The sequence below is a fragment of the Odocoileus virginianus genome, unplaced genomic scaffold, assembly GCF_023699985.2.
Source record: "Odocoileus virginianus isolate 20LAN1187 ecotype Illinois unplaced genomic scaffold, Ovbor_1.2 Unplaced_Contig_32, whole genome shotgun sequence".
NCBI classification, from domain to species: domain Eukaryota; kingdom Metazoa; phylum Chordata; class Mammalia; order Artiodactyla; family Cervidae; genus Odocoileus; species Odocoileus virginianus.
In genome coordinates, this window is record NW_027224349.1 from 732,811 (window position 1) to 751,748 (window position 18,938).

General features: G+C 36.3%; 1 protein-coding gene across 1 annotated transcript in view; it reads left to right on the forward strand.

Moving 5' to 3' along the window:
• LOC110143883 (eukaryotic translation initiation factor 2 subunit 3, X-linked-like) overlaps window positions 1–18,938 on the forward strand; it is a 42,800-nt gene that overhangs the window by 1,289 nt on the left and 22,573 nt on the right. The window contains exons 3-10 of the mRNA XM_020903655.2: window positions 835–962; window positions 1,054–1,175; window positions 8,395–8,489; window positions 10,049–10,207; window positions 11,107–11,241; window positions 12,863–12,957; window positions 13,210–13,354; window positions 15,370–15,539. Coding sequence (XP_020759314.2) covers window positions 835–962; window positions 1,054–1,175; window positions 8,395–8,489; window positions 10,049–10,207; window positions 11,107–11,241; window positions 12,863–12,957; window positions 13,210–13,354; window positions 15,370–15,539 — 1,049 coding nt within the window. The remainder of the gene's footprint in view (window positions 1–834; window positions 963–1,053; window positions 1,176–8,394; window positions 8,490–10,048; window positions 10,208–11,106; window positions 11,242–12,862; window positions 12,958–13,209; window positions 13,355–15,369; window positions 15,540–18,938) is intronic.

An 18,938-nucleotide genomic window follows, 5' to 3' on the forward strand; every position in this document is an offset into this window, starting at 1 on the left:
ATTATACTGCTCTTGCTGCTGCTGTTTTAGTTGCTAAGTTGTGTGGACTCTTGTGACTCCATGGACTTGTTGCTTGCCAAGCTCCTCTGTCTTGGGATTCTGTGGGCAAGAATGCTGCAGGGGGTTGCCATTCCCTTCTCCAGGGAATCTTCCTACACCAGGGATTGGACCCCCATCTCTTGGATTTCGGGCAGATTCTTTATTGCTGAGCCACTTAGGATGCTCACTCTTAACATGTACTTGTTTACTGTAATCGGAGTTTTTTTCCTAGTTTGCATGGATTCATGCATGTTTAGGCTTCCCTGTGGCTCAAGTGGTAAAGAATCCACCTGCAATGCATAAGACCTGGGTTTTTTCTCTGTGTTGGGAAGATCCCCTGGAGAAGGGAAAGGCTGCCCACTCCAGTGTTCTGGCCTGGAGAATTCCACAGACTATATAGCCTGTGGGGTTGAAAAGAGTTGGATGCCACTGAGCAACTTTCGCTTCACTTTCTTTATGCTTAACTCAGTCAAAATACTGGAAACTTTATTAATATTCAAAATTTTGTGTTTTTAGATGAATGTTTATTTCAAGTGAACTCCTTTTTTAGATTGATAACAAGTTGAATAATCACTTAAGTATGATTTTTAAATAAAATTTTCAAGTACATGGAGAGTTACATTTGGTAATGTTTCAGAAAAAAATTTGTGTTGAAAAGAGTATATGGAGGGTGTAAATGAAATCTCTTGGTTATAGTTTGAAATATTTATAGTGAATTATGCCTTTTGTTTTTCTGACTTTACTACTTGGTAAAATGGTATGTATATAAATCAAGTGTTTTTTTTGCCTTTGTAGGTACGATTGGTCACGTTGCTCATGGAAAATCTACCGTGGTAAAAGCTATTTCTGGAGTTCACACTGTCAGATTCAAAAATGAGCTAGAAAGAAATATTACAATCAAGCTTGGGTATGCTAATGCCAAGGTACATAGTATGTTGTGGAAGGAGGAATGATTTTACTTGGGTTTCAAATATGCAAATGAGAATTTAAATTTATTTTCATTGAAATTTTTAGATTTATAAACTTGACGACCCAAGTTGTCCTCGGCCAGAATGTTATAGATCCTGTGGAAGTAGCACACCCGATGAGTTTCCTACAGACATTCCAGGGACCAAAGGGAACTTCAGATTAGTCAGGTGATCATTTTTATGTTAAAAGCATATTTTTTCCTTTGTGCTCATTGAACTATTTAATTGAGAAGTTAATGATTCAGATCTAAGCTTGATGCAGATGCATTTTTGCCAAAACATTTTATAATAAACTTTAGAGCTTACACTTGCTGATAACGTTTTTAAGGATTCTGTTTAAATATAAGCTAAAATGTATTTTTTTGTGTTCTCTAAAGGAATACAAGCATGGAATCATTATATTCAGTGGGGTCCTTCTGTCCAGTCTTCCAGTATTATGTCTTTGTCTTAATTTTGCCTGTCTGTATCCATATTTGGAATGTTGCGTATCTTGATTCCTCAGGACACTGACATGTCATCTAACATATGTAGGTATTAGGAGTACCCAAAGAAATTTTATATCATAAGGATATTAATATTCAATTTTTGAGAATGGTAATAGTTCTAAAAGTATAGTAATTTTTGTTCTTAAGCGCGGAGTTCTTTGCATTAGGCTGGCAGGCTCACTCGATCTTCCAAGACAGTGGAGATCCTTCAGTAAATTTCTTTTTTGAGTGAAAATTTCCATTTTGATAATGCAGTTGTGGTTTGTTTAATGTATATTATTGCTTGTTTCAGTAGTTTATTTCACATTATATGGTTATAGTTACACTCTGAAAACATCAGAAGTCTCTTAAGCTTCTATAATAAAAACGTTTTAGAAGCTAAACTTATTTTTAAAACCTACGTTCTAAATACATGGTTTAAAATTTTTTATTGTAAGCATTTTATACCTAAAATTATTAACAATTGCAAATGTAATATTTGATTTTCCAGCCACTCTGCTCCATATTTTTCATTTTTAACTTTGAAATAATTGCGGAGTAAGCGAAAGTTGGCAAGATAACATAGAAGACCCGTACAGCCTTAATTGATTTTGCCCCAGTAGTCTTAAAGCATTAGTCACTCAGTCATGTCCAACTCTTTGCAACCCCAGGGACTCTAGCGGGCCAGGCCTCTGTCCGAGGGATTCTCCAGGCAAGAATACTGGAGTGGGTCGCCATTTCCTTCTCCAGTAAGCATAGTACTACTTCAAACTTCAGTGTAATACCAAAACAAAGCACTCTGTTGGTGTACGGATACACATGTACTGTATTTTATGATATGTCTGTTCCTGTAATGTCACTACTTTCTGGATAACAGAAACATTATTTCACCACAAATATTAGTCCATGATCCCCCACTGTTTTTAATCCCTGGCAAATACTAGTCTATTATTTAGCTGACTTTTTAAATTTCAGAAACATTGTGTATGTTGAACATAGTATCTGCTGTGCCTGATGCTGCTAAGTCGCTTCAGTCGTGTCCGACTCTGTGCGACCCCATAGACGGCAGCCCACCAGGCTCCTCTGTCCCTGGGATTCTTCAGGCAAGAACACTGGAGTGGGTTGCCATTTCCTTCTCCAATGCATGCACGCATGCTAAGTCTCTTCAGTCGTGTTCAACGCTGTGCGACTTTATGGACAGCAGCCCACCAGAACAGGATATTGCCTTTGAAATAGACTTCTTCACTCATTACAGTGTTTCTGAGATCTGTCAAGGCTTTAGAGCTTACTAGTAATTCATTGTTTCAGTTTTTTTTTTCTTGGTGGACTTAATTTTTTTAGAGAAGCTTTATATCTAAAGCTTCAAATGAGTACTGAGTAGAAGGTACAGATTTCTCTTATACCCTCAGCCTGGAAGCATAGCCCCCCTCATTTTCAGCATTCCCTGCAAGAGTGGTATTATATTTTTAAAAGTTGATGAATGTGTTTTGACCCAGCTTTATCCAAGATCCATGATTTACATTAGTGTTCACTCTTCTTTTATGTTTTACCAATTTGCAGAAATTTTTAATGACGTGTTTGTCCTTTTACTCTGTGTTCGTCCTTATACTGTGCTACAGAGTGGTTTTGTTGTCGTAAAATCCTCTGTATCCTACATGTTCATGTTTCCCTCCTCGGTAACCCCTGGCAACTACTGAATTGGTTTCTCTGTGATGTGAAAGTTGCTCAGTCCTGTCTGACTCTTCATGACACCATGGACAATACAGTTCTGTGGAATTTTCCAGGCCAGAAGACTGGAGTGGGTAGCCTTTCCCTTCTCCAGATATCTTTATCTAGTTTTGCCTTTTCTAGTATAGTAAATAGTTGATATTTTACCCTTTTTCTGTTGACCTCTTTTACTTAATGATATGCATTTAATGTTTTGTATCACTTTGTAATTGGTAACTTGCTTAATGCCATTGAATAATTTGTTTTCTGGGTGTATCTCAGCATATGTATATATTTCCTTAGGATAGGATATATTGAATGCTTTTAAGTTTTGGTGGTTATAAAGAAGGCTGTTATAAATATACAAGTTTTTTTGTGTATATAGACATAAATAAATTTTCAATTGATTTGAGTAAATAAATAAGTGTATTTGCTGGACCAAATGGCAAAAGGATGTTTGCTTTTATGAGAAAACACCAAGCTTTTTAAACATGGCTCTACCATTTTGCATTCCCACTAGTAATGAATGAGAGTTCATATTTTTCCATATCCTTGTAGTATTTGCTGATGTCGGTGTTTAGAATTTTAGCCATTCTATTAAAGTTTTTTTTGCTTAAGTTAGCATTTTCCTGTTATGTGATGTGGGATCAAATAATTGTGATTATTTTCCATCAGTAAATCTTTGTGGGGTGTCTTGAACATGTTTTCTTTAACCAAGTTCAATATTTTGATTTTTAAGAGTTATCTGTACACTTTAGGTGGTAGTTCATTTTCAGATACGTCTTTTGAAAATATCTTCTGCTACTTGGCTTGTCTTTTTTTATTGTCTTGATAATATCTTTACAGAGCAAAAATTTGTAATTAAAAATTTTTTTTTTGTCTCTTCTTTTTTGATGGGGGGGTGGGGAGCGGTCCTTGCCTTACACCTTGTAGGATTTTAGTTCCCCAATCAAGGATTGAACCTGTGTAGTCTGCTGAGTCCTGCTGATCATTGGACTACCCTCAAATTCTCAGAAATTTCTAATTTTGAGGAAGACCAATGTATCAGTGCTTTTCTTCTGTGGTTTTGGTATTGTGCCTGAAAAGTGATTGCATTCAAGGTCATCCATGTATTCTCCAGTGTTTTCTTGTAGGAGTTTTACAGTTTTATGATCGTTTTTTGAGCTAATTTTTGTACCAAGTACAAGATCTCTGCCTGGATGTATTACTTTTGTAACATGTGGATGTCAGTTCTTAAAGCACTGTTTGTTAAAAAGACTGTCTTTGCCCTTACATCTCTTTGAGAGATCAATTAACTCAGTACAAGTTTACTTCTTGGGTTTTAGTTCTGTTCTGTTAACATTTGTCTTTTTTTCAAATACTACAATGTCTTGATTACTATATCTTTATACTAAGTCTTGAAGTGGGCTTATGTCCTCTGATGTTGTTACTGTCATTGAGTACTGTTGGCTTTTCTAAGACTCACCTCTGCATATAAACTTTTATTTTCTAAATTTTTGTTTGTGTTGGGTCTTTGTTGTAGCATGGGCTTTTCTCTTCTTGGGGTGAGCAGGGGCTGCTGTTTGTTTTAGTGCTTAGGCTTCTTATTGCGGTGACTTTTGTGGAGCACAGACTTCAGTTGTTGTGGTTTGTGTAGTTGTGGTTCCCAGACTCTGGAGCATAGTCTTAGTAGTTGTGGTGCCCAGGCTTAGCTGCTCCGTGGCATGTACTATCTTTCTGGGCCAGAGATCAAGCCCACGTCTCCTGAATTTGCAGGATAATTCTTTACTACTGAGTCATCAGGAAGCATTGCATATAAGCTTTAGAATCAGTTTGTTGATATTCAACAAATGACTTGCTGCGACTTTCATTCAGATTGCGTTATATCTTTAGATTAGTCTGAGAAGAACTACTATCGTGATGGTATTGAATTTTCCTATTCATTGCATGGGATCTCTGTTTAATTTTTTGGCTTCATTCATCAGAATTTTTTAGTCTTTCTCATACAGATCTTACACATATTTCTTAGATCTATACCTAAGCATTTGTCTTTTTAGGGGTGAAAATATAAATGGTTTGTGTTTTTAATTTCACATTCCTCTTGTTCATTGCAGCCATTTAGGAAAGTGATTGACTTGTTTAAGTTAACTGTGAATCTGCAGACTTATCACTCATTAGTTTTGGGAGTTTTTTTGTTGCCTTTAGCAGTTCTGCATAGGCAGTCGTGTTATCTACAAAGACAATTTTATATCTGCATTTCTAATCTGTATATCCTTTATTTCATTTTCATATTTTTGTTATATAAGCTGTGACTCCGTTATTGTGTTCAAAAGCATGGAGAAAAAGGGACATTTTTGCTTTATCCTTTTCTTAGTAAAGAGCATTGAATTTCTTAACTATCAATTATGACTTTAGTTGTAGGGTTTTTGTAGATACTTTTTATCACTTTGAGATTACCATCTGTTCCTAGTTTGGTAAGGGTTTTCAAATGGATTTATGCTTTTTATGCATTTCTTGATACAATTACGTGATTTTCCTTTAACCTAATGTGATGGAAGCCATTAATGGTTTGTCAGGTATTGAATCAGCCTTGTATACCTTAGTTAAATCCCACATGGGGATATTGTTGGATTAGATTTGCTAATATTGTGTTGGAAGATTTTTGTATGTATGTTGATGAGAAATTTTCTTGTAGTTTTCCTTCCTTGCAGTGCCTTTGTTTGGTTTAAGTATAGAGTCATGTGTGCCTCATAAAATGAGGAAGTATTTCATTTGCTGCCATCTCCTTAAAGATCCAGCAGGGAATCAGTATAATATCGTTCTTAAATGTTTGGTAGAATATACCCAGTGAACCCATTTAGTTCTGGTGCTTTCTGCTGGCAGAGGCTATTTGTTGATTGAATTTCTGTAATTAATATAAACCTAATCAAATTGCTCAAATTGCTGTATGGGCTTATGCTCACGCTATCAAAATACCAGAAAAGTTTTTTTGTTTGTATATATACTATTTTAAGAAAAGATAATATCAGGCATACAGATCAGAAAGAAGTGTTGCTTCATAAGTGGGGTTTAAGGATACAAGGTCATGACACAGTAGCTCACTGTATATTCAGTGTACTAGCAATGAACACTTTACCCACCCAAATTTAAACTACTAAAGTCTCCAAAAGATGAAATACTTTAGATATAAAACACCATTGCTTTAGAAGAAATACTTCATCATTCTATGAGGAAAACTTTACCATTTATCAGAACTAGAAAGACATTACACAAAAGGAAAAGTAAGGGGAAATACCTTTTACGAGCATATAAGCTAAAATCTGTGAAAATTACACAGCTTTGAAAGAAGTTGAGGAAAACCTAAATATAATCTGTGCATGGATTGAAAGCTCAACCAATACACAGGTTTAATGCAGCTTTTATCAAAATCCCAGCAAAGTCAGGAAACGGAGAATTAGACTCCCTCCAATATTTCCCAGCTGAGTTTTGGCAAACGTGTGGAAGGACTTGTGCAGAACAAAATAGGGTATTCAACAAACAGTAGTAAAGAATTATCCTGCAAATTCAGGAGACGTGGGCTTGATCTCTGGCCCAGAAAGATAGTACATGCCACGGAGCAGCTAAGCCTGGGCACCACAACTACTAAGACTATGCTCCAGAGTCTGGGAACCACAACTACACAAACCACAACAACTGAAGTCTGTGCTCCACAAAAGTCACCGCAATAAGAAGCCTAAGCACTAAAACAAACAGCAGCCCCTGCTCACCCCAAGAAGAGAAAAGCCCATGCTACAACAAAGACCCAACACAAACAAAAATTTAGAAAATAAAAGTTTATATGCAGAGGTGAGTCTTAGAAAAGCCAACAGTACTCAATGACAGTAACAACATCAGAGGACATAAGCCCACTTCAAGACTTAGTATAAAGATATAGTAATCAAGACATTGTAGTATTTGAAAAAAAGACAAATGTTAACAGAACAGAACTAAAACCCAAGAAGTAAACTTGTACTGAGTTAATTGATCTCTCAAAGAGATGTAAGGGCAAAGACAGTCTTTTTAACAAACAGTGCTTTAAGAACTGACATCCACATGTTACAAAAGTAATACATCCAGGCAGAGATCTTGTACTTGGTACAAAAATTAGCTCAAAAAACGATCATAAAACTGTAAAACTCCTACAAGAAAACACTGGAGAATACATGGATGACCTTGAATGCAATCACTTTTCAGGCGCTAGTTTTAAATGTAATACCTTGCATTCAAAATGTATATTGTCTTTGAACATTAGTGTGAGCTCATCTATTTTGAGTACATACCTGAAATACAGCCACATTTGAGTACTAAATGGATAGGATAAAACTATAAGAAACTGTTAAGAGAAAATGTAGGCAAAAAATGTTTAGAACTTGGGATTTACTCTGATCTTTTAAGATATGGCATGTTGCATTCCATGGGGAAAAAAATTGGTAAGTTGCAGTGCATTAGAATTAAAAGTAGTTGCTCTGTAAAAGACCTGTTGCGAGAGTCAGAAGGCTTTTACTAACCCAGAGATAATGTTTGCAGACAACATGTCCAGAAGGGACTAGAACAAATAATCTCAACTCAACAGTTGAAAACACTTGATCAAAGTAGAATGTGTTAATTGCTCAGTCATGTCCAACTCTGTGACCCCATTGTCTTTTCATGGAATTCTCTAGGCAAGATGATGACGTGGGTTGTCATTCCCTTCTTCAGGGGATCTTCCCAACCCAGGGATCAAACCCAGGTCTTTTGCATTGTAGGAAGGTTCTTTACCATTAGAGCTACAGAAGACAATAGTCTAAAGGTATGGAGATCATATTTGCAGGCAAATAAGCACATTTCCTATAATTCATGGTTTGATTTTAAATCCAGAATATTCCTAGTTTATTATTGTTGTTAGTTTATTATTCCCATTATTATGCATTTTGTAATGTCAGTGTCTTTTTCATCTTGGGACATAGCTCAGGCTGATTGGACCCTAACCTTTGGTTAAGTTATATCTGCATATAGCTAATTTTATCTGTTTTGTAATAGGTCTTCGGTCATTTTAATTTCAAAGATAGTAGTGTCATTTCAAACTTTTTGGAAGCGTCATGATATATAGCCACTCTGTAGCAGGATTAATTTCTTTCAAAATAATTTAGCTATTAGAAGTCTATGGATGTTTAAGTACAAGTTGATATTAAAGCTGGTTATTAATTCTTGATTATTAGACATGTTTCCTTTGTTGACTGTCCTGGCCATGATATTTTGATGGCTACTATGCTGAATGGTGCAGCAGTGATGGATGCAGCTCTTCTGTTAATAGGTAAGTAACATTAGAATTGGTTTCACAAATAAGTGTGGCATCCATTCAGCAAGGAATATGTAAAGGGGAGGTAGAGTCTCTCATGGCCATAATTGAGAATAGGTTGATTATCCAAATTAGTATAGATGAGTGCTTACCAGCTATCATAAATAGTAAGCCAAGTTGTACTGGGGCTGTTACCTTGTGAGAATTCTAAGAATAGTGTCGGGAAAAGTTTTTTTTAAGACAATGCATTATTCTTACTGTCTTTTTAGAATTTTAAAAATAATAGTATGTTGGGGGCAGGGAGAAGGTATTTTATAAATGGCTCTGAGCTATTCCGTGCAGTATTGACATAATGGACTTTTTAAACATGCACAATCATGTGAAATACTGAAGTCAAGCGCTATGTGAATGTTCTCAGAAGTGGAGTTATGCTTGCTTTTGTGAGCTCTTAAGGTGAATTTTAAGGGTCAAATGTAAAGTTAAAGGGCATTATCTCCACAGAAGATCACTTTTGTTTCTGATACCCAGGGTACAAATTCAGGGAGTTCTCTAAATCATCCTTAAGTTTGGTAACTTACTAGAGTTTAAAAAAATCTCAGTGAAAGGTGAGTTTTTTAATTAAAAAATTACAGTTTCTTATAGGGAAAGGTGAAAAATTAATTTAAGTGAGAGGAAGGGTACAAAGGGCAGAAGCCAGCGAAGACAGTCTTATATAAAAAACATTTAGCTTCCACCCAAAAAAGGTTTAGTCCTTGCATTTGGGCTTCTTGACTATAAGCTGTGTCATTTCTGACAGAAGTGTCCTTATTCAGGGCAGGAGTTGACTACACCTAATGTTAAGAGTAAGATTGCTACACCTGATACCCTTAAATAGGGTGGCCATGCCAAAAAGAGCAAACATGTGATTTATGGTTGAAGACTGTGGAAATAAGAACTCCATTTATGTAAGACTGTGCTTTTCAACAAGCCTGCAGAATAAGTATGGGACAAAGCAACTAAATATCACAATTAAAGGGAAATGATCATTAGGATATTAGACAAAATATACTTTTTAATAATATATTGTCAGGCCTTCATTTCTCCTCATGTGATCCAACATAACCTTCCCATCTGTCCTTGTGACTGGATAATTGTGTTGAGAGGAAACAAACAGCCTCCAGGTTGGAAATCACTGTCTTTGTAAGCTGAGAAGTATTGTTCCATTCCTTTTGCCATATTCTCTTCTCTAGGTCTGTCCCACATTTAAAGGGAAGGATTTCTCAAGGGTGTGAATGCCAGATATGGGCATCATTGAACATCTTTGTGGTTGTCTACATTTATGGTTGGTTGATTACAGTTCATAGACTGCATTTTGCAACTTTGCTACTTTTAACTGTTCCGGAGCTGCACTAGCTGAGAGTATGCTCCATACTGTATAGAACTAGAAGGGTATATGTAATACCTAAGTATAGCATGAAAGAAATCAAATTAGTTGATTTCAAGTATTGTGTGTAAGGTCAGGAATAGGAGTTAAAAGATGAGTTAACTCTGATCACACATCTTTTTTGTGTTTTAATTCTTCATTATCTCCTTAGCTGGTAATGAATCCTGTCCTCAGCCTCAGACTTCTGAACACTTGGCTGCTATAGAAATCATGAAACTGAAGCATATTTTGATTCTACAAAATAAAATTGATTTGGTAAAAGAAAGCCAGGCTAAAGAACAGTATGAACAGATCCTTGCATTTGTTCAAGGTAAGGCACTGTAATATTTAATAATTTTTAATAATAGTGTATGAATTAAGTTTTAAGATAAACATTTAATCATCAAAAATGAATCTATAGTTTCTAATCCCTGTTTCTCTATACTACTAAATGCCTTTTAGCCAGTTAATAGAAGCAGTGAAATTTATTTGAGTTTGTTGTTAGAGTTTGACTTGCATGTTAGATAGGAAAAGGGTAATAGTCTGTGAATATTACCAGTTGGGTTTCTTCCAAATGGCAGCACATTACTTTTATTTTATTTAAAAATGACTGTTGGTCAGCTTCATCAAAATAGTAGTGAAAATATGTAAGAGCTGATATTTGTATGCCATCCTTATATTGAAATCATGCTAGTATTGTCTATATAATTCTAATCTTAGTATATGTGTTTTCAGAGTAAGGGCCAATGCATTGTTTTTTAAATTCTTTCCCAGTGATAGTAAAATGATATTTATATGTTAGTCTGTTTTCTGATTATTCACACTCTCTTTTTAAGAATCTCTTTGTAGTACTGCAAGTGACAAATCATTTCTTTAATCTATAATGTTCTTTTCTCTAAAACATATTGTTTCTATTTGGGACAAGACATAATGCATATTATTTTTTACATTTGACTCTTTTACCTGTTAGATGGTCTATCTTTATTAGCCAGATTATGTGATAAAAGTTACACCTGTAAATTCTGTATTTGGTCCATTCTGTTGACTTCTTCTTTGGCATTTAATTAGAAAAACAAAATATTATGCTTTTCTAACAGGATGGTAGCTTTCCATATTTTGCTGACATCTGTTTATGTTACTTGGATATCTGTTTTTAGTTATCTTTAGTAATTTGTGGAGCAAATTTTGAAAAACTGATGAATTTTGATCTTTCTGAATTTTGTCATATAGGTACAGTAGCAGAAGGAGCTCCTATTATTCCAATTTCTGCTCAACTAAAATATAATATTGAAGTTGTTTGTGAGTATATTGTTAAGAAAATTCCAGTACCTCTTAGAGACTTTACTTCAGAACCCCGACTTATTGGTAAGGACTTAAGCTGTTAGCCTTTAACTGTTGACTGAGTTTTTCTGTATTGTTGATTTACTTTTAAGGGCACAGAGGTAATGATAAATTAGAATGTTTGTGTGCATTTTTGAATTTTAACATAGGGAATGAGTTTATGTATACCACAGGCAACACACACACACACACACACACACACACACACACATAAATATGTCATATATATGTATTTGTATATATACACATAAGTCAATGGGGTGAATTTTAAAGTTTTATCTATTAGAGAGATCGATTCTAAGATTGTGTTGGCAATGCTAGATTGAAGAACAGAATCATGAATGAAATAGAAACATTGATTTTTCTTTGGTAATCTGGATTAGAATAATATAGTGTTAGAGTAATGATAGTGTTCTTTTATATAGAGATAGTGTTTTAAACAACAGGAGCAGGTAAATAGAACCTCTGTACAAATTATTTTAGCATACTGTTAATGAAGATTTTCATGTTCTTTTTGCCTTAATTTTATAGTACCAGTACTAATGATTACATTAAGGTTGTGTTTTTTGTAAACAAGTTCTCAGAAAACGTGAACCTTTCTGTACATTCCTCTGGGCATCCTGTATGTTTTATGGAGAGTGTTCTCTTGAGTGATTATGAAGCACGCTGTTTGATAAGTGCCACTTTTGTAAGTTAATATAGTCCTAGAATTATTTTGTAGTTTTAAAAATAGGTTTTTGTCACATAAGTTCTAATATAAAGGTATATGAGAGAAGAATTCAGCCTCATAGCACTGATAACATGTGTATTTCCAAATGTCTTTTTTTTTGCATCATTATATAAACCTAGGTGCATATATAGTTGTTTAATGACTGTAGGATTATACTCTGGAAATGAATTTCATAGCTACTTCTTTTTTAAATTGTATGTGAGGATCACTGTAATAGTTTGGTAGGGCTGCCATAATAAAACATCACAAATGAATTTACTTCTCACATATACATGGGCCAGAAATGTGACATTAAGGTCCTTCTAGATTTTCTTCCTACAGAGGCCTCTCCTCTTTGACTTGCAGATGACCAGATGGTGCCTTTTGTCACACAATTTTTCCTATGTGTGCATCCTTGCTACCTCTTTTCCAGATCCCCTGTTTTTATAAGGACATGAGTCAGACTGAGTTAGAGCCCACTCAGTGACCTAATTTTACCTGAATTACCCTTTTAAAGACCTTGTCTTCAAATACAATCAGATTCTGAGGTACTGGGTTGAAAGGTTAGGGATTTAGCATGAATTGCAGGGAAGGAGGCCACACTTTATTTACCCCAGAATAATCAACCCTTCACTTAATTTTATCTGTGTAAAGTATTTATTTGTCTTTCCTTTTGTAATAGTTGTTTAATTCCATAGTATAAATAGAGCTTCAACATGTCACTTAACTGATTGACTTATTTTCACTTTTCCAATAGTTAAGACCATGATACAATTTGGAATAATGATATTTGCCCACAAACTCAACTCTGAGGTGTACATCTTAGGCACTTCTGAACAGACACACACTCAACAAAGTTAACATGAATAAGCATCTGATTTAACTAACAGGATGAACTTTATGGGTTATTTCTTTTTTTCTTTTTCCTCTTCCCAGTTATTAGATCCTTTGATGTCAACAAACCTGGCTGTGAAGTTGATGACCTTAAGGGGGGTGTAGCTGGTGGTAGTATTCTAAAAGGAGTGTTAAAGGTGAACTTGATTTTGAACTTTTCTTAACTATAACAAATTTTAAAGATGGTAAAAACAAAATTTCAAAATTAACTTTAAAACACATTGTTTTATTTACTGTTTAATATTTTTAATATGTCTTTAAATCATGCATGTGTTGTAAAGCTGGGTAGTAACTGAATGGTGGATGTGTTTAGAGATGTACTAGCTAGGACTCTTAACATTTAAAGGTAATTATCTTGTCCCACATATTTTTGTAACTCAATGTTTCAGGTGAGCCAGGAAATAGAAGTCAGACCTGGTATTGTTTCCAAAGATAGTGAAGGAAAACTCATGTGTAAACCAATCTTTTCCAAAATTGTATCACTTTTTGCGGAACACAATGATCTTCAGTATGCTGCTCCAGGTGGTCTTATTGGTAAGGATTTCACTTAACATCTGTAGGCTTCTGATAGCATCTGTTCATGTCACTTTTGTGTGAAATACACTGAGTCTGCATCTCTAGGTATTTTAAGTGAATATGAAGGAGTGGGATACACAGGTATACACATAATTGAATTGTTCACTGTAGTATAAAACAATTTCATGTTTGTTAAAAAGAACTTGTAGGGAATTCTTTGGTGGTCCAGTGGTTAGGACTCAGGAATTTCTCTGCTGTAGGCCTTGATTAATCCCTTGTTAAGAAACTAAAATTCCTTAAGTTGTACTCTCTTTGTGGGGGCAGGGGTTTTATATGTAAAGAATACATTTTAATTGCTATAGGAAACTGCTCTAGAGCACAGGGTGCTCAGCTTGGTGCTCTGTGATGACCTAGAGGGGTGGAGTGGTGGTGGGGGGGGAGGGCAACTCAAGAGGGAGAAACTTATGTATATGTAAAGCTGATTCACGTTGTACAACAGGAATCAACACAGCATTAAATCAGTTACACTGTAGTAAAGAAAAAACACAAAATACTTTGATTTATTGAATGTGCTATGCTTGGTCACTCAGTTGTGTCCAAATGTTTGTGACTCCATGGACTGTAGTCCCCCAGGATCCTTTGTCCATGGGGATTCTCCAGGCAAGAATACTAGAGTTGGATGTAATGCCCTCCTTGAGGGGATCTTCCCAACCCAGGAGTCGAATCCAGGTCTCCTACATTGTAGGATTGTTTACCATCAAGATACCAGTGAAGCCCAATTTATTCAGTTTATTGAATATATAAGTTAAATAACAAAGTTTAATGATTTAATATTAAATGTAATACACCCTTACTTAAACTGGTCAGATTCACACTATTCACGGCATCCGGTCCAATCACTTCTTGTCAAATAGGTGGGGAAGCACTGGAGACAGTGACTCTTTATTTTCTTGGGCTCCAAAATTACTGCAGATGCTGACTGCAGCCATGAAATTAAAAGACACTTGCTCCTTGGAAGAAAAGCTATGACCAAACTAGAAAGCACTTTAAAAAGCAAGAGACAGCACTTGCCAACAAAGGTTGGTATAATCAAGGCTGTGGTTTTTCCATTGGTCATGTATGGATGTGATAGTTGGACTATAAAGAAAGCTGAGTGCCAAAGAATTGATGCTTTTGAATTGTGGTGTTGGAGAAGACTCTTGAGAGTCCCCTGGACTGCAAGGAGATCCAACCATTCCATTCTAAAGGAGATCAGTCCTGGGTGTTCATTGGAAGGACTAATGTTGAAGCTGAAACTCCAGTACTTTGGCCACCTCACACAAAGAGCTGACTCATTAGAAAAGACCCTGGTGCTGGGAAGGATTGAAGAAAGAAAAGGGGATGACAGAGGATGAGATTTTCTTGTAACTTTATTGCATCGGTGTACAAACAGAATAGTATAATGAGAACCCTGTATACCTGCCAACCAGCATTAAGAATTATGTATTATATTTCTGCAAAGTAATATCCCCGGTGGCTCAGTGATAAAGAATCTGCCTGCCAATGCAGGAGACATGGGTTCGATCCTTGGGTCAGGAAGATCCCTTGAGAAGGAAATGACAACCCACTCCAGTATTCTTACCTGGGAAATCCCATGAACAGAAGAGACTAGTGGCTAGATACAGTCCATGGAACCAGAGAGAATCAGACACAATTGAGTGACTAAGCAATAATCATCATAAACTTTGTAATTCTCAGACTTAATTAAGACAGAATATCTTATTACATGAAGTTCGTTTACCTTTATAGTTTGAATCGAACTTTTAAAAAATTCTTTAATTTCTACCAACCCATTTTCTTCATTGTCCTTGTATTTATAGATAAAGCAGGGATTTTAATTAGAAATATATGGGATTTTGATTATGTAGTTGTTACATGTTGTGAGTTATTTGGGTTAGAGTGTGTAGATTGAAGTTGTACTGGTATGACTACCTTTACCTTTGCAAATGTTTTAAGAGACAGCAAATTGGAATATGTATTTTTTTATATCTTAGGAGTTGGAACAAAAATTGACCCCACTTTGTGCCGGGCTGACAGAATGGTGGGGCAAGTACTTGGTGCAGTTGGAGCTTTACCTGAGATCTTCACAGAATTGGAAATTTCCTATTTCCTGCTTAGACGACTTCTTGGTGTACGCACAGAAGGAGACAAGAAAGCAGCAAAGGTAAGTGCTTTTGTAATTCAGAAGCACAAAGCATGCTGTTGCAACCAATTTTGTTCATTTGTTACAGTGACAGTATAATTACACAAAAAATATTGGGAAGTGAATAATTTGGAAGTTTCTGTGTACCAACCAGCCATAAACCAAGCCAGAATTTTGTTTTGTTATTTAATGGAAAAAAGTGTTTGTGCCCGTATTATAAATACTTAATATTTCTAGTGTGCGTGCTCAGGCATGTCTGACTCTTTGTGACCTAGTGGACTGCATCCTACAAGGCTCCTCTGTCTGTGGAATTTTCCAGGCAGAAAACATGTGACTTTTTATAAGAGAAGAGTCAGACTTTGTTGACAGAGATACAGAGAAATAAGTACTTAAACTTTCTGAGAGAGTATAAATTTGTAACATATTTAAGTGTTCAGTGTTCAAGCAGTTTCATTTTAAAGTTGTCATTTTAAACTACAGGAAAATGACATTTTAAAAGGAATGATATGTAATACATATTTTGACATTAAAAGATCTTAAGATACAGTAAGCTCAGAGAAACAAGCAGCAGAAGAGTGATATAGAGTACTCTGTTAGGTTTTTAACACTGGGTTTTTTTTTATTTTTGGGGGTTTTTTTGTAGTAGTTAAGTCTTTGTATCATGTTATCACTGTTAGATTCTATTCTCTAGCTTTTCTTTAGGCTTTAGTATTTGCTGTTTGAGTGCTTAAAATAATAGTTAGGGGGAAGCTGCTGTATAGCACAGGGAGCTGTTCCTATACTTTGCTTTGAAGTATGCAACCTTAGATTGGATATAGTCTTCCTGTACAGTATTTAAAATTCTGTATATGATCATAAAGTCCTTTTTAGAGTTCATTTTAGTATTTCTATTTCTTATATTCTGACTAAATGAAACATGAAGGCCTTAAAAACAACAGTGTAGGGGTTTCCCTGATGGCTCAGTGGTAAAGAATCTGCCTGCCAGTGCAAGGGACACAGGTTCGATCCCTGATCTGGGGAAGATACTATATGCTGTGGGAGCAGGTAATCTCACCACAACTGCTCTGCCTACATGCCACAACTGTTGAAGACTGCCCACCTAGACTTTACTCTATAGCAGGAGAAGCTACCGCAAGAAGCCCACACACCAAAACCAGAGAGTAATCCCTGCTGGCTGCAACTACAAAAAGCCTGCACAGCAACAAAGACCCAGCAGCGCCACAAATAAATAAAATTATATATAAAAAAAGCATTGGTGTGAATTTTGACGGTAGAAGCATCAGTAGGCCATATGTTGTTCAGTTGGTAAGTCATGTCCAACTCTTTGTGACCCCAAGGACTGCGGCAAACCAGGATTCCCTGTCCTTCACACTCTTGGAGTTTGCTCTAACTCAGGTCAGTTGAGCTGGTCATGCAATGTAACCTTCTACTGAGTCCTCTCCTTCTCCTGCCTTAAATCTTCACTAGTATCTGGCCTTTTTCAGTGACTTGACTCTTTTCATCAGGTATCCAAAATATTGGAGCTTCAGCTTCAGTATATGTTCTTCCAATGAATATTCAGGTTGATTTCCTTTAGTATTGACTAGTTTGATCTTGCAGTTCAAGGGACTCTCAAGAGTCTTCTTCAGTACCACAGTTTGAAAGCATCAATTTTTTGACACTCAGTTTTCTTTATGTTCAACACATACACCTGTACTTGACTTCTAGAAAAACTGTAGCTTTTGACTATATGGGCATTTAATAACGAACTGATGTCTCTGCTTTTTAATAATGCTCTCAAGGTTTTTTGTAGCTTTTCTTCTAGGAGTGACTATCTTTTAATTTTCTGGCTTCAGTCACCATCTATGGTGATTTTGGAACCCAAGAAAAGAAAATCTATCATTGTTTCCATTTTTTCCCTTCCTATTTGGTGTGAAGTAATGGGATTGGCGGAGAAAGCAATGACACCCCACTCCAGTTCTCTTGTCAGGAAAATCCCATGGATGGAGGAGCCTGGTAGGCTGCTGTCCATGGGGTCACCGAGAGTCAGACATGACTGAGCGACTTCACTTTTTACTTTTCACTTTCATGCATTGGAGAAGGAAATGGTGACCCATTCCAGTGTTCTTGCTTGGAGAATCCCAGGGATGGGGGAGCCTGGTGGGCTGCTGTCTATGGGGTCGCACAGAGTCGGGCATGACTGAAATGAATTAGCAGCAGCAGCAATGGGACTGGATGTCAGGATCTTAGTGTTCTGAACGTTGAGTTTCAAGCTAGCTTTTTTATTCTTCTCTTTGATCCACATCAAGAGACTTTAGTTTCTTCACTTTCTGCCATTAGAGTGGTATCATCTGCATATCTGAGGTTGTTGATATTTCTCCAGCAGTCTTGATTCCAGCTTGTGATTCATCCAGCCCTGCATTTTATAAATAAGCAGGGTGTCAGTATACAGCCTAGACTTACTTCTTTCCCAGTTTGGAACCAGTTGTTGTTTCATGATTGGTTCTGTTGCTTCTTGACCTGCATACAGGTCTTGCAGTAGGCAGGTATTGCCCTCTTAAAAATTTTCCAGTTTGCTGTGATCCACCTAGGTGAGGGCCATAGGTTAGTCAGTGAAGCAGATGATCTTCTGAAATTCCTTTGCCTTTTCTATGACCCAGTGGATGTTGGCAATTTGATCTCTGGTTTTCTAAATCCAGATTGTACATTTGGAAGTTCTCAGTTCACGTACTTCTGAAACCTAGCTTGAGGGATTTTGTGCATTACTTTTCTAGTTTGTGAAATGAGCTCGCTCAGTTGTACTGGAATTGGAACATACTTTGGAAATGGCTGACTCTGGGATGAGAATGAACATTATGTTTCCCAGTCCTAGGATACCGCTGAATTTTCCAAGTTTGCAGGTGTATTGACTGCAGCACTTTAACAGCATCATCATTTAGGATTTGCATTAGCTCAGTTGGAATTATCTCACCGCCACTAACTTTGTTCATGGTAGTTTTTCCTAAGGCCCACTTGTATTCACACTCAAGGATATCTGGCTCTAGGTGAGTGACCATACTGTTGTGGTTATCTGGATCATTAAGACCTTAATTGTATACTTTGTCCATATGTTCTTTTGTGTATGTGTGTGATGATTTTTGCCCTACATCAGTGTGAATCAGTCACAGGTATATATGTTCTCTTCATCCTGAACTGCCCTCCCTCCTCCCTCCCCAACCTGTCCTTCCGGTTGTCCCAGAGCATCAGCTTTGTGTGTACTGCTTGCTGCCTCGAACTTGCACTGATCATCTGTTTTACATGTAATAATGTACATGCTTCAATGCTATCATCTCAAATCCCATTCTCACCTTCTCCCATAGAGTCCCAAAGTCTGTTGTTTATACGTGTGTTCCTTTGGTGCCCTGCATATAAGATGGTCATAGTATCTTTCTAAATTCCATG